This window comes from Protopterus annectens, chromosome 3.part0 (assembly GCF_019279795.1).
Source record: "Protopterus annectens isolate FY-2018-M chromosome 3.part0, PAN1.0, whole genome shotgun sequence".
In the NCBI taxonomy this organism is placed as follows: Eukaryota; Metazoa; Chordata; order Ceratodontiformes; family Protopteridae; genus Protopterus; species Protopterus annectens.
The window spans coordinates 799,012,999-799,029,206 of NC_056731.1; the positions used below are offsets into that span (position 1 = coordinate 799,012,999).

At 37.0% G+C, this 16,208-nt stretch overlaps 1 protein-coding gene across 1 annotated transcript in view; it reads left to right on the plus strand.

Moving 5' to 3' along the window:
- Positions 1-16,208, plus strand: part of SLC6A18 (solute carrier family 6 member 18) — a 312,482-nt gene that overhangs the window by 239,567 nt on the left and 56,707 nt on the right. Inside the window, exon 8 of the mRNA XM_044066126.1 lies at positions 14,259-14,415. Within this exon, the coding sequence (XP_043922061.1) occupies positions 14,259-14,415 (157 nt within the window). The remainder of the gene's footprint in view (positions 1-14,258; positions 14,416-16,208) is intronic.

A 16,208-nucleotide genomic window follows, 5' to 3' on the forward strand; every position in this document is an offset into this window, starting at 1 on the left:
AAACTGCCATGGCTACATGGCTTCAGGAAGTAAAAAGTGATAAATCATAAGATGGTAACATAGCAACACCAGATGGCTGGTTCCTTATGGTCAATCTTCATTCTAGATTCTAGATTGCTCTCAGTGAAGCTGCACAGCTATTTAGATGATGAAGCAAGTGGGATTCAAAAAAGTGCAAGTCATGTTGTTAAAAGTTAGTCTGACATGGTAGACATTTCTAATATGCAGTGTGCTTAGATCCTCAGTATTTTAAAGTGTAATTCATTATTTTGCCTGTGCTCTTGGCACTGATAATGTAACATAGGTAATGTATTATTCAAGGGCAGCAGGCACTGAATTTATAGATGAAACACTGAAATGCAAAGTTGTTTGTTAAAAGTGACCTTTTCATTAGTTATACTTCTCTTTAATGTAGAATTATTCAGATGACTTTTACTTCTGCAGAGATTGCGCATTGACTGATTTGAAAAAAAGCCCAAAGGTAAACTTAATCTGCCACTGGCCAGATGCATTTTCTTTGAATGTGGGTTTCAATGCTGTTTCAATGAATGTGAGTTTCAAAGGTAGAGAAGGTTTAATGCTAAGTCTTTTTAATTGTGAGACTGTATTGCTTTGTTTAGCAAATGTCTATCAGAGTTTATACTATAAAATTTGAAATAAAAGTTTTAAATTAAATACAGATCTCTGTAATCATTGTAGAAATAAAGCAGAAAACAGTATGCAAACAGAGTTATAAACAGAGAGAGAAAGCCAAGTAATGGGACACTGGAATGGCCATGGGGGAGGGGGGGGCAAAATTACACGCAAAAATATGAGGGGTACAATTTTGGGAAATGGACTGCCAAGGGGTACGCCAGTCAAAAAAGGTTGGGAACTGCTGGTATAGAGAAAAGCTTCAATGAAAATAAACACAGCAAGACAGCATTTGAGGCAATTTCATAGATTCATAGACTGTTACTAGGCTAAAGTCCTGGGGGGCTTTCTAAGCCTGGCCACGTTTTCACAAAAGAATAATGATGTCCTGCAGCCAAACAGGACATTGAAAGCCTGGCATTTATAAACTACATCTGTCCATAAGGGGATATGGGTGCCAGGCCTGGTGTAAATTTCCTGTTCTCCATCTACTTATCTAGGTTGTGCTTAAACTGGTTAATAGACGAACTCAGCTTCAAATGGATGGGAAGCCTATTCCATAGGAAGGACAGTCTCTGGGACACATATCTGTCTCTCCAGCATGTTCTGTTTAAGTCACAGACAAAATTTAGATCCCTAGACCTTGTATTTCTGGCACTCTTTGACTTATGAATATGTAGGAGATTCATAAATGTGGGATTTGTTGATGCCTCATAAGCCAGGCATAGCTCACCCTTCAGCAATCCATAGGAGACTGAGTAGAGGAATGGGATTTGACATTATATACATTATAGTTACACTAAAGTAACAAGAAAAAAGGGAGACCAGTATAATTATATACACATGCATCAATAATTTCTGAGAAAACAATATTATATTTGTGCCCTTAGTAGCTTAAATAGCAGTGAAAGGTATGAACCAGAAGGAAGGAAGGAAGTGAAAAGTATAAATTAGAAATAAATAGTGATTAGAGGAATCATTATGAAGAGATATTCTTAGATTATTAGTAAAGTGAGTGGATGAAGGATGTGGTGAGGAAGCACAGTGAAAATGTTACTTAATAATGGAGACGAGCAGTGAGAAATGAGATTTGTACAGATGGGTACACAGAGAATTATATGGTAATTGCACTGCTGAAGCCAGAATGAAGAGTATTTAGCTAGTTTTATGAAGATAAGGGTGGTAGAGTCATGTGCAGTGGGTCAAGAAGGGGACGGGGATTATGTAGGGGAAAGACATATGCAAAAATATTAACGTAGAAAAACATTTTTTATAGCATTAATGGATTGCTAACTAACTTGCTTGAGGGAATATATTGGCGAGTGTAAGACTGGGATTTATGGTGTACTTGGGCAATGCTGAGTGTGAGTTTAGAATTGTCTTACCTTTGTAATAAAAGTAGTTGTAGTTGTTTCACATCTAATATTTAGTGGGATGACATTCCATATAGACGCTATAGAGTTAGAGATATGATCCACTGAAGAAAATGAGATTGAAGTGCTCATTCTGCCATGATAACTGTATTACATGACAACTGACTTTTGTACAGACTGATTCCATCAGATATTAGGTACAACCATGTGGTTATATGTAATTAGTCAATTATGTTTCATCTTGTACTCATATTCATGCTAGGTAGGACATTGAAAGATATTTCATCCACAAGTTCTGATAACCCTTATCCTAATACAGGCAAGTTTCATAAGTCCAAGAAAGTGTATGGATACAGTCATGTAGCTAACATTGGTGCCACTGAACGTTTTGTGAACCAGAGTACTAGTGGACCAAAGAGACTGTAAACATGGCTGTCACTCTGGAGCCCAGCAGCTGCAATATCTGGTTATATATTTATTTGTTTATTTATTTATTTATTAGTTTATTTATTCAATCAACTATTTATACGTTGGCTGGCTGGGTGGGCAAACCTGAAAAACATTTTCAGCCATGACCTTGGCCAAAACCACAGTGCAGAATATTTAGGACAAGAAGAAAAAAGAATACCAGTAAAACATTTGCAAATGCAATGTAAAATTATATATATACACATAAAAGAAAGTATTGATACAGAGAACTAAACTATGTACAAAGATCAACATTTAAAAGAAGTAGTATACATAAACAGTATATACAACTACATTCAGTACAGATGATTGTGAAATATCAACAGTATATGTTTCCAGTAGTAGACCTGAATTATTTCCACAATACAACCTTGTGAAACAGAAGTGCTACTTTTATTTGGTAAAACAGTGCAACATTGTATAGTGTCAAATAGTGACTTTTTTCGTGTGGTCTTGAATGAGGATAAGCAGAAGCTATTTTACATGCTAGCATGAAGCAAGTTCCACACAGCTGGAGCAAGCTTATGGAACGCTCTGTCTGCACAGTTTAAGCAGAAGGTTAACTACTGTACAGTAATGGGGTTGGTGTCTGTGCAAAATTGGATATGAGAAAAGGGGGCACGTACTGTGAAGCAGATTATTCACAATGGTGGAGAAAATAAGGGACACCTAGGGTTAATAAGGAGTGCACTGATTAACGGAAGTAAGTTACATAGTGAGTTCTGCTTTGGCAAGATTAATGAATCAGCAGATTATATTGAGTGCTTTCTGAAGTAGATTATGGGCTGGATTCATGAACATCTACACTAAGTGTACATGATCTGTACTCAGGAACATCGCTGCCTTGTTTTTGCACTGTTTATCTACTCAGAAAAAATTATACTAAGTATGCACACAGTGTACTCTTTGTGATAACCTTTATCAATCACCCCTTGATATTTAAGGCTGCAAGAAAATCAGCAGAAAAGTAAAACTGGGAGGAAGAAGGTGGGAGTCATGCTTGTGTTGGCTATTCACTCAGAACAGTGCAAGTACAGTGTACACTTACCCAGTATTTTTTATTTGCTTGTTTTTTCTTTGTGTTTTTGAATAACCTAGGGCACATAGGGACAACAGTATTTCAACTGCAGTATTAAAATACTTATTGTAATGGGAACTTTAGTGTTGAATGATAGCAGATTAGTTATTCTATGAGACAGGTTTAGTTGTTGAAGGCCTTGTTTGTGATAAATTATGTTAGGTCATTGAAAATCAATGTAAGAGCTTGTGGTATTTCCAGCTGCTTCTAGGAATGGACTTCTTTAATTGGATACTTAAAGGATCCAAGACTGATAAACAAGAGCATTTTAAATATATTTGAAAAGGTACCAAATAACAGTTTTTGTCTTAGGTTAATTTATGGATAATTTGTATCTGAAAGCCAATGCCACATTCTGGTGAAGACATTTTGAAAGGACTTTTCAAGTATTGATTTGATAGGAGAATTAAGGAGAGGAGGTAATCAGAATATAGGAGCATGAAATGTTGTGATAAATGTAGGGAGTGAGTTGATAAACAGGGAAAAAAGAATTGGGCCAAGGAGAGACGTAAGATAAGAATCAATACCACTGCTGAGCTGGATAGACTGGCTGGATGACTGTCTTGTTAAAGAGCTCTAAGCCAGTTGAAGTGTTTTTGATATTTGCAAAAGGAGAATTATATCTTTACTGGAAAAGAAGAACTGGGGCCTAAATTGCAAGGGTCTTCATTTTAAACTAACTTGAAGACTCAACAGTATGAGTTATACTTTGTCACTTCTGAAGATGAAGAAATACACTGTTACTAAACTCCTTCCCAAGTTGACTAAATAGGGGAGGTGTACAGGGTTAACCTTGATCTCTAAGCTTTTCCCTGTCAGGTACAAATGTAAAGCTATATTTGACATGTCAGCAGACCCTTGGGTTTCTATGTCACCCCATGTGAAAGGACTTATGAAAATAATGTAAAGTGATAATGGTGAACCAGTACTCTGTCTGTTTTCCCATTGTTCGTGCAGCCTGCTCACAATTTGGAGGTCTTCTCATTCCATACCTTTGATCTCATCCTGTTCAGCACTCATATGCCTTAAGATCCTTTGTAATATTTGTAAAGATGGTTCAGGTATATTATTACATACAGATGTCAGAAATGGATACTCTTCTTGTATCAGAGGCAAAATTTGCTGCCCTGATGACAATACTGTTTGATTACTTTTATATAAATGTAAATTTGCCTACATCACAAGTGATATTTCAATAAAGGTGTTTAATTAAAAAAAGAAGGAAGATAATATTGTTAGCTATGCTCATGAATCACTCTGCATAATACTGTGCACCCCTAGAAGGGCAGTAAATTATATCAGTGACTGGCTGACCAGGGTTTTCTGATTAATGTTTAAAAATATTGATGCAACTGTGAGTTGTTGTTCCCAAGAGAAAGTTCTTTGTCAACCAGTCTTCCATTAACAGCTTCCTTTACATATGATTTACATTACAGTCTTAACAGCAACTTTAATGCCATCAAAACAAAGTCAGCCAGGATGATTTAAAAAGGCCTAAGCATTCCTCTCAGACAAAATTTAACAACCCTCCCCAATAGCAGGATTGATGTTTAACATGGAAAGGTGCTAACAAGGAGAAACTTGAAGTTTGGTTGATCACTCAGCAATGGTCTGCATGGTCTGTAATACTGCCCTAAAAGAGAATGATTGGGGGCTGTGTAGACAGTGGCGACTAGAAAATCATAGTTGTCCAAGTATGGGGAGATCAAATGGTGACATACTTCTCTGGCCTTGAAAAAATATGACATGGAAAGACAGTGAGAAAAAAGTCTGCCACTATTTGTTTCTGTAGGTCCACTCAGAGAATACATCAGAGATTGGAACCAATAACATCAGCTATTCTAGACACAGGCTAGCCCAAGGGACTTAAATATCAGACATTCTAGACACAGCCTGGTCCAAAGGACTTACTTGGTTTGAGGAATGCTTTCAGTCTGGAGTCCTGTCTGGGAGCATAGAGGTGCTGTGTTAGAAGTGTTAGAATAATAACAGAACTGGTAGCTGAATAGGAAACAGTATGTGGCCAACCAAAGAGACTGAAATCTAAGAATGAAATGAGCTGTCCCATAAAGCAACTTATATCTATGGATGGAAAACAGAATATTTACCCCAGGACTGCCCTAATAGCTACTAATGGACAGAGACAGCTCCTAAATGATTTATGCCATACGTGGGTCCCCTCAAATTTTCTCTGGTATGATCTCAGTTATTCTTATTAGGAGTAATTAATAATTATACAATGACTGGCAATTAATACTCTAAAATGAGCATGCTGACTGGCCAGCTCAACCAGCGCGCCCGTTGTAAATCCCAGACTATACCAACGGAAAAAGGTCCAGTCACCCAGACTTTTTTCCGTTGATATATTCTGTCAGTTTTTATTTTTATAGTTGTTTTAAAAAATAAATAAATATGTAGTCCGGACTCCAGACATACGAGAGACAGTATGGAGAAAATACGAGGAAAATCAGGTACGTTATTTAAAATTAAAGACATGTACCTGATTTCCCTTGTATTTCCTCTATTCAGGCTCTCTCCTAACTGCCCCAAACTTTTTTTTTAATTTAAAAAAAAAAAAAAAAGAAAAACGGGGTATGTGTAGGAATGCAAGTCCCAAACGCATGTGCAGTACATCAGCTAAATCAACTATGAGATGTCCAGTGGCGGAAGGACAGCACACCACCGTTATACAAAGACATTATTTAAGAAAAGTAATTTTTTTTTTTCTTAAATAATGTCATTGTATAATAGCAATAACCCACATCTGGGTGTGGGTAATGCTAGATTTACCCACGGTTGGCTTTATTTGGCCACTCTGGCTTTGCCCTTGTGACCAAACCACACCAACCGTGGGTAAATCTAGCATTACCCACACCCAGACATGGGTTATTGCTTAAATAATTATTGATAATGGGATGGGTAAGGCCAATCTAAAACCAAATGGTTCTTTTGAGCAGAAAAAAGGAAAACTGGCTAGGCTTAAAATGGCCCACAAGGGCAGCTAGCCTAGCATTTTTCTATGAACCTATAGGTAAACATAAGTCAGGCCACACAGTAATAGTCTGATAGCTTTAATTTTCTGTTTTCATTATGCATATTTTGAAACTGCAAGTTGGTTTCAGAATATATTACACTACAACAGCAAATAATGATATAATAATATAACGTATATAAAATAATAATATAACCTAATATAATATAATGATACAAACAGCATAATTATGTCACTCTTGGCTACTGTCAATAACTACTATTTTGCAAAGTTTCTCACCTTAAGTTATTGTTACGGCTAAGTGATCTATGATATAATTGCTTAATATTGAGTGGACTGATACTGCTTGCACTGTTTTAACTTTTAAATTACAGACTTTGTGCAATAATTAGCTTTCTTGTTACTTCTTATGACTGAAGATTTCCAATCTAGTCACTTGCTACAGAGGCTAATTTCATGTGTCTTGCTGTTGACTGGTATGCTCTATTTAGTTTTGTGTTGTTTTTTCCTGTGTTACAAATAATTGTATTTATTGGGATGCTGTCCATCACCCAGTGCCACATCTGATCACACAGTATAGTTGAAGCCATTTTGAGCCTTAAATTTCTCTGTACAACACACTCCAACAATTTGCATTGTACTTTAAATATTCAGTAGTTGAATGAAGAGGTTCTATTTCCCATTAGGTTGTGAGTTGCTCTGTGTGTGAAGACTTAGGTTGTTTGTTTTAGACAAGTAGCATCTCCGGTAAATAAACTCTGTAACCATAAGTACAGTCCCTTCAGCCCATATTAATAAGCACAGGGAATAAGGGACTTGCATTTCCAAACCATCTCTGTAGTCAACCTGGTTGAAATGGGCATCCTGAGACAATGCAGCAATAGTGTCATGTTTACTGACAACCACCTTACTTCTTAAACCCACAGACACAGTGTGTGAGTTGTTATTAATGTTATTGGAGGGAAAGCTCTCTAACAAACCCACAACACATAACAAGCAGGTTGTCAATACCACACAACCCAACACTAAACAAAGCATGCACAGCTCAGCCCAAGCACATAGACCAGCTTATGCTGAGACTCTTAAAAGAAGCCTACCTAAATCACAAAGGCCTCCTAAATATCACTAAAGAAACAAGTACCATGAACAACATCACAAGCACACATCACAGGCAGCACCCACAATGAAACATATATCTAAGAGTTACATTGACTCAGTCCAAAAGCCCATAAGGCAAACTTCCACATAATCCAATATCTTGGTTTAGGTGCCTCCATAGAGAGAGATATGCTGATGTACCACTCACCAGGCTAAACAAAGACAGCTTTACAGTTAGGTACCAAGATTCATCACTCAAGTCCTTGCACTATAAGTTCACATATGACACAGTCATAGTACACATTGGTGTAAGGGATATGAGATGTATTGGAGCTCTCAGAATACACGTCTGACGCGTGTATGAACACATCCTTGAGCAGCATTCCACCATCACCAAGTGTGCTGCTGCAATACAAGCAAAAGTTTATTGATTTCAACAATTGGCTTAGCTTATGGTTTTGAATGAGTAAAATATATATCATCCAGGGAAGAAAGGGTAGACAGTCCCAACTGCTTTGCCAAGAATGGCCTGCATCCCTCCCCCACAAGGCTTTCTTATGTTAGCTAGAACCTTGTCCACCCCAATAGTGCCTTTTTTTAGGCAATGTCAGTCTTCTAAAACTTCCAACATAAGTAAAAAGAGTGTGGATTACATTAAGGTATTGTTCCTCAATGCCAGAAGCCTTAACAAAATAAAAACTCCAGTCCCTACAAGCACTCCTTCCCTTGGAAACCATTGGTGCATGCATCATCACAAAGATCTAGTTCAAGACCATTAAAAGCACTCCAATAGTGCAGGGTTGCAATGCCTATCACATGTTCAGGCCCACCACATTAGAAAAGGGCACTAAAGGCAGTGGTGTCTCCAATTAAGAAAGAAATACTTAATCCTCAAACATGTATGTTTAGAGATTTCTGGGCTTCATCAGTCAAACTCCATGGTATGGTCCTTACCAGTTTGTTGAAGTTTTGCTCCCCACTAATTGTAACTTCCTCTCCGGTCATATTAGACCACAAATCAATCATATTCACCATGAAGTCTGAAGTATCTTCCAATCCCTTATTATTCAGGAATTATGAAGGCTAATCTGCCATAACCTGACTAAATTCAAAAGTTCTTGCCATCTTGATGACCCAAAAACAACCAGCAGATAGTGGAAGCCATAAAAATGTATATTATATCACTTTAGTCAAGACATCAATATACAAAAGTTACAAACTGGTTTTGGCTTATAATTGACTAAGCCTTCATCGGTGTAAAGACACAATAAAAAAATCACACATTTATATACTATGTCACTAGCACATAAACCAATTAGAGGTGTTAATTTAATCCTGGGGCAAAAAGCCCTCCCAGTTTAATGATCCATTTTCTCTCTTTGGCATTCAGTAACTCATGCCATCCATATTTATTATATTTAATACCCAAGATTCTATCAATAATCATAAAATGAAAATATGCTGTTTGGTGAACTTCAGTATGTTTAAACAGGGCATTTGTATGTTTTTCATTTTTAATTTCACTAAGATGTTCTGAAATTCCATGTTTAAACGCTCTAGATGTTTGGTCTACATAAAAAGCTGAGCACTGGCAAGTGGCCAGGTATATAACCCAATCTGAGCTGCAGTTCACAAAGAAGGAAATGTCATATACTATACTGGTATTTTTGCTAGTGAAGCTGCTTGGTTTTAGTATTCTGCTGCAATGTGTACAGTGACCACAAAGGAAACATCCTATGGCAATTTGTCCCTCAATGGTACTCTGCAATCTTTCCTTAGGTTTATATATTCCTTGTTTGTAATGGTTATAGATGGACACCAGGTTTCCCCCATTCCTAAAGGAAAAAAGGCAATCTACTCCCAACAATTCAGAGAGCCTATTGTCTGCTTTAAGGATGGTCCAATTGGATTGTACACTGTCAATAAGTGCCCCAACATTTCTACCATAAGTGGTCACTAGTCTAGGATGGCCTTTAGTTCTACCCTGCTTGTCATGATATTGTAGGAGTACTTCCCTGTCCATACTATTGACAACATTCCTAGCCTGCATAATGTATCCTGGTTTGTAGCCCCTCTCTTTGAATCTCTTGGTTAGGTCATCCCTGTAATGCAAATAGGTATCGTCCTCTGAGCAAATGCGTTTCACCCTCATATATTGCGATTTAGGAATATTTCTACATATATGGGGGGAATGAAAGCTGGAGGCATGGAGAAGGGAATTATACTCGGGGAATTTACAATAAAAGTCCGTTATCAGAGTATTGTCTGAAGAACTGCTTACCAATACATCCAAAAAAGTAATACTATCTTTATGATAGTTCACCATAAATTCAATTCCCCATTTATTTTCATTTAGATATTCCACAAACTCTATCAGGTGTTCCTCATCCGATCTCCATACGATGCAGCAGTCATCCAAATATCTTTTCCAGATATCTATTTGGTCAAGGTACAGATTATGGGATGTCAAAGCCCTTTTTACCAATATAACTCACTGGGCTGGCATCCAGGCATTAGAATACTGGTTATATAGGTCAGAATTGTATCCACCAGGTTTCAATACTCTTCTTTTGGGTCTAACTGAGCATGTATTAATAAAGAATGTATTTTTCTATCACAATACTTGTTATCTACAAATCAAGGGTACAGCTATGGGGGTGTCATTTGCTCCTATATATGCAGATATATTTATGGCATATATAGAAGAGCAGATCATATATGATTGTTCCCATAATCTGCAATATTAAGCAGAGTGTGTGTGTGTGTGTGTGTGTGTGTGTGTGTGTGTGTGTGTGTGTGTGTGTGTGTGTGTGTGTGTGTGTTTGTGTATATATGTTTGAGGGCTATAGAGGGTCAGTCCTAAGACCAGTCCAAGTCAGTACATTTATCAGCAATATATATATATATATATATATATATATATATATATATATATGTATATATATATATATATATATATATATGTGTGTGTGTGTGTGTGTGTGTGTAATAGTGCCAGTGAAAAGATTTGTTGCTTGAATGAAGAAGCAAATGATTAGAAGAAAGTAAGAAAGCTGAAGTAAACATGGTTGGTGAGATAGTTCAAGCTGCAGCTGCGGTAGTTGGTCTGGTATATTGGCATGACTTCTCCATCCATGCCTGTACAGTGGAATACCTGTCTGGAAGGTTAACACACAAGGCAAGTGCTATCAGCTACTAATGAGGTTCATCCTGTAGTCCTGAGCTTGAATCACTGAGTCTCCTGTTGCCAGCTGTATGACATAGAGCAAGTTATTTAACTACATACTGCTTCTCTGAGTCAATTCTGAATTACACAGTTAAAAATATAATTATTTATTGAAACTTCTTTATTTGGAAACAATTTAATAATGCTTATCATCAAAAAACTTCTGCAATTAAAAATGAGCAGTAATCCATATGACTAACAATAGGTCGGTATATGAAGTCAACTCATTATAAGTGATGGTATAAAAATAAGTGAATTCTAAAGAAGTATTCATATCTTGGCATCAGATAAGAAGGTCCAAGATCTGTTCGAATAGTAGTTAAGTAATGCTTGTATCTGGCACAACTAATTTCCAAAGGCATTTCCACCAGATCCAAATAAGTCTTAATTCCCATTTATCTCTTATCAGACCCACTACTGAATGCAATGACCCAATTAGAATCTATTGTCCAGACATATCACTTGATCCGAGAGATCTCAGAGACTTCTAGCGAAAAAGATCAGTAGCCTCAAGACCTTCTATAATCAGGAGAGACTGACAGCTTTCTCCCTGCACTCGATTTCTTCTAGACTCTTCCATGAAAATCTGCCTTTTAGGGTCATGAAAGCTCGGATCCTCCTTGATGTCATTGTCCTTCACAGAAGAAATGGTTCCTCAAATACCTGGTTAAAGAATGTAAACCTTCATCAAAAGATAAATAAGCCTCAATGGTATGAAAGATTCATATCCCAATATATCTCCCACCTGTAGAAGAAGCATCTATTTATGTCACACAGCGTAGCAACTTTGCCACCTTCAAGGTATCTGTGTCATTGTGGGGTTATGCATAACAATATATTTTATAGTAAAAATTACACAGCTCATGATCATTCTAGCTTCACAGGACCACAACTTTTCAGTTTGAACAACTAAACTACAGCATTGAGGAGTACAACATGAAGAATCAGACTACAACATGAAGAATCAGACTACAACATGAAGAATCAGACTGCAACATGAAGAATCAGACTGCAACATGAAGAATCAGACTACAACATGAAGAATCAGACTGCAACATGAAGAATTAGACTGCAACATGAAGAATCAGACTACAACATGAAGAATCAGACTACAACATGAAGAATCAGACTGCAACATGAAGAATCAGACTACAACATGAAGAACCAGACTACAACATGAAGAATCAGACTGCAGCATGAAGAATCAGACTACAACATGAAGAATCAGACTACAACATGAAGAATCAGACTGCAGCATGAAGAATCAGACTACAACATGAAGAATCAGACTGCAGCATGAAGAATCAGACTACAACATGAAGAATCAGACTGCAACATGAAGAATCAGACTACAACATGAAGAATCAGACTGCAACATGAAGAATCAGACTGCAACATGAAGAATCAGACTGCAACATGAAGAATCAGACTGCAGCATGAAGAATCAGACTGCAACATGAAGAATCAGACTGCAACATGAAGAATCAGACTACAACATGAAGAATCAGACTGCAACATGAAGAACCAGACTGCAACATGAAGAATCAGACTACAACATGAAGAATCAGACTACAACATGAAGAATCAGACTGCAACATGAAGAATCAGACTGCAACATGAAGAATCAGACTACAACATGAAGAATCAGACTACAACATGAAGAATCAGACTGCAACATGAAGAATCAGACTACAACATGAAGAATCAGACTGCAACATGAAGAACCAGACTGCAACATGAAGAATCAGACTACAACATGAAGAACCAGACTGCAACATGAAGAATCAGACTACAACATGAAGAATCAGACTACAACATGAAGAATCAGACTACAACATGAAGAATCAGACTGCAACATGAAGAATCAGACTGCAACATGAAGAACCAGACTGCAACATGAAGAATCAGACTACAACATGAAGAATCAGACTACAACATGAAGAATCAGACTGCAACATGAAGAATCAGACTACAACATGAAGAATCAGACTGCAACATGAAGAACCAGACTGCAACATGAAGAATCAGACTACAACATGAAGAATCAGACTACAACATGAAGAATCAGACTGCAACATGAAGAATCAGACTACAACATGAAGAACCAGACTACAACATGAAGAATCAGACTGCAGCATGAAGAATCAGACTACAACATGAAGAATCAGACTGCAACATGAAGAATCAGACTGCAACATGAAGAATCAGACTGCAACATGAAGAATCAGACTACAACATGAAGAATCAGACTGCAACATGAAGAATCAGACTACAACATGAAGAATCAGACTGCAACATGAAGAATCAGACTGCAACATGAAGAATCAGACTACAACATGAAGAATCAGACTGCAACATGAAGAATCAGACTACAACATGAAGAATCAGACTGCAACATGAAGAATCTCATTAAATGCTTTCCTCCTCTTCATTGCAGTTAGTCATCAGCGCTTATGTGAAAGAAATGGTTCAAGACTATCCCTTTGTTTGGGGAGTGACAGAGTTAATAATACTTTATGATAATATAAAACTTTGTGGTCTAATGTTACTACCCCCATTATAGAGAAACACAGTGGTAATATTAGTGGTAATTTGGCAGTTTCTGGAGAGATAATGCCTTTAACATTGATACAGATCTGCAGAATCCATTTCATTTCTTCAGCAGCAAAAAGTCCCAGAATGTCAGGAAAAGCAAAAAGTGCTTGAATGTGGTCTGACTACAGATAATTTTTGAAAACATGAGAGACCACATAAAGCTTAGACCTCTAAATCTTCTGGACAATGTGGCAGCCCTACAGTGTATATTAGACTTGGCTGTAATATTCTCACATCTCCAAAAGCTGGTTTGATGTAATAAGTCATGCATTTCATATTTACCTGCAAGATTTTGACCTGGACAAGGAAGACACAGTAGGTAACAGTATACTAGCAGCTGGTAACAGTATACTAGCTATTCTTGTGACATTTTTTATCTGGAAACAGATGCTGAATTGTTTCCTGACTGTAAGCAGTATTTTTTGCAAGTAGAGTCCTCTCTGAGTGTCACAGAAGTCCTAATAGTGGTGAGCATATCTACCAACTGTCCAACTCAGAAACCATCATATGTAATTGTAAGGCTGCTACTAATTTAGGATTAACACCATAAGTAAATGCATTCTCATTATGGTTTCTGAATATACTACATGTTTTTTTTTTTAATACTGAAATGCAATATCTGTTAAATGTGTATTTTGCATTTCAATAAGCTGCTAAAAATGTGCTTTTTTTCCACTGACATAACTACATGTGACTTAGATTATGAATGATAAAGGTGTGTATTAGATCAGTTCTCTTAGGCATTTATCACATATTAAATAAATAATTTAAACAAGTATACTAATCTTTTCGTAGGAATATCATCTCCATCACAAATGAGTTTGATATTGGGGATAAGAACATTACCAAGGACGATTACGAAAGCTGGTATACTGACCTGAATGCCACAGCTCCAGAAAGAATTGCATCTCTGAATCTGAAGAATTGTAATCTTCAGGAGTTCCTAGATGAGGTCTGTATGTTGGATAGAATGAAGTTCAATATATCACAGCAGAAACAGCAGATAAACCAGAAAAATGTATAGCAGTTAGACTGACACATAATGCTTTCTTAAAATCACTATGAAGAGAGAAAGGAAGTGTTTGTTTGACCTGGCTTCAGCATTGGAATTTCAGTATTGTTAACTGTCATATGCATCTGCCTTTTTATGTTTTTAAACCACTAAACTACTAAAGACCAGATGATAAAAATATGTCTGCATTTTCTCAGAATAACTGCCTATCATTTTATACACTGTTGGAGAACAGTTAATAACATTAGCATTCTTAGTGAGTACATATTACAAATACGTACATACACATATACATGTCATGTCTACAGATATATATGCAGTTGAAGTTCCAGGCAGTCTTTTTATACATCATAACAGAAAGCAAACTGAAAAGTTACTTCTCACTGGGAATTGAACCCATGATGTGCAACATTCTGTGCTGCTATTTCAGATCACTAAATCATATGACCAATATATATGTCAGGGCTGCCTCAGAGATGTCCCAGGGCAACAGTGTATTAAGCACTGTTAACAAACAATATCATTTTGAATTACCCTACTCGCTGGGCGTTTGTCTTCGCAGTACCTTATTGATCCATCTCTTTCCCATTGACACAGTAGGTATATTATTTAATTCTACCCAATTAGAATAAAATAACTGTCTGAAAATAGGTACAATGTTCATCTTCCACCTTAAGCCTGAGAGAACAATCCACTTCTCCATGTCATTAGAAACATGTAGATACTGCACTTACTCATACCACAGGCTTGGCTTTGAAGTCATTTATTTATTTTGTATATATCTGTTTGAATGATTTTTGTATTATTTAACAACTCCTGCAGCTCTCAGATTATGGTGCTAGGTCACAATGCACTTTTAGTCCTACTGTTTTAACTTAATTGCACATATCTATTATACAATCACTTCTCATAAGTATTTAAAAATGTGTACAACCAACCAGTGAATCTGTTGTAAAGCAAGCCTATACCAATAGAAAAAACTCCAGCATACCATTGAGTGGTCAGACTTTTCTATTGATATATACTACAGAGGGCAGACCAAATACAAGAAAAATAAAGGTATGTTCTGTAAAACTAAAGAAACAGAAATCTACCTGATTTTCCTGGTATTTCTGCACTGTGTCGGTAGATTGTCGTACGTCTGAATTGTCCAGATTTTCAGAGAATATCCGCATTTTAGCATCAAAGTAAAAAAAAAAAAAAAGCATTGCAGATTCTTTTTTTTTTTTCCATTGCTCCTGTTGAACTGCACTGATGTACTGTATAAGCACGAGAACATAGGTTTATAGGTTCATAGGTTTATACTAGGCTATCTGCCCTAGGGCATCTACAAGCCTAGCCAAAAATGTGTTTGGCTCTCTCCACCCTTATAATTTAACTTCTAGAGCCTCTGTCCAGTAGCAGCACTGCAGTGATCCCAGGTACAAACTTACAGTTTCCCATCCACTCATCAAGATTTCTCTTGAAGAGGGCCAGCGAGGGGCTTTGTCTTACGTGAATTGGGATTTTATTCCAGAGTGTGGGAAGCCTTTGGGATATGAATCTATCCCTCCAGCATGTCCTATTTATTGCTGTGCTGAGGTTTAAGTCCGAGGAGCGTGTGGCTCTCATGCATTTGTTTCTTTTAAGGTGGAGCATGTCCATTAATTCTGGGTTGGACATGGCCTTGTAAGTCAGGCAGAGGTCGCCTCTGAGCAGGCGGTAAGCAACTGAATAGAGCTGTAGTTTCTTTA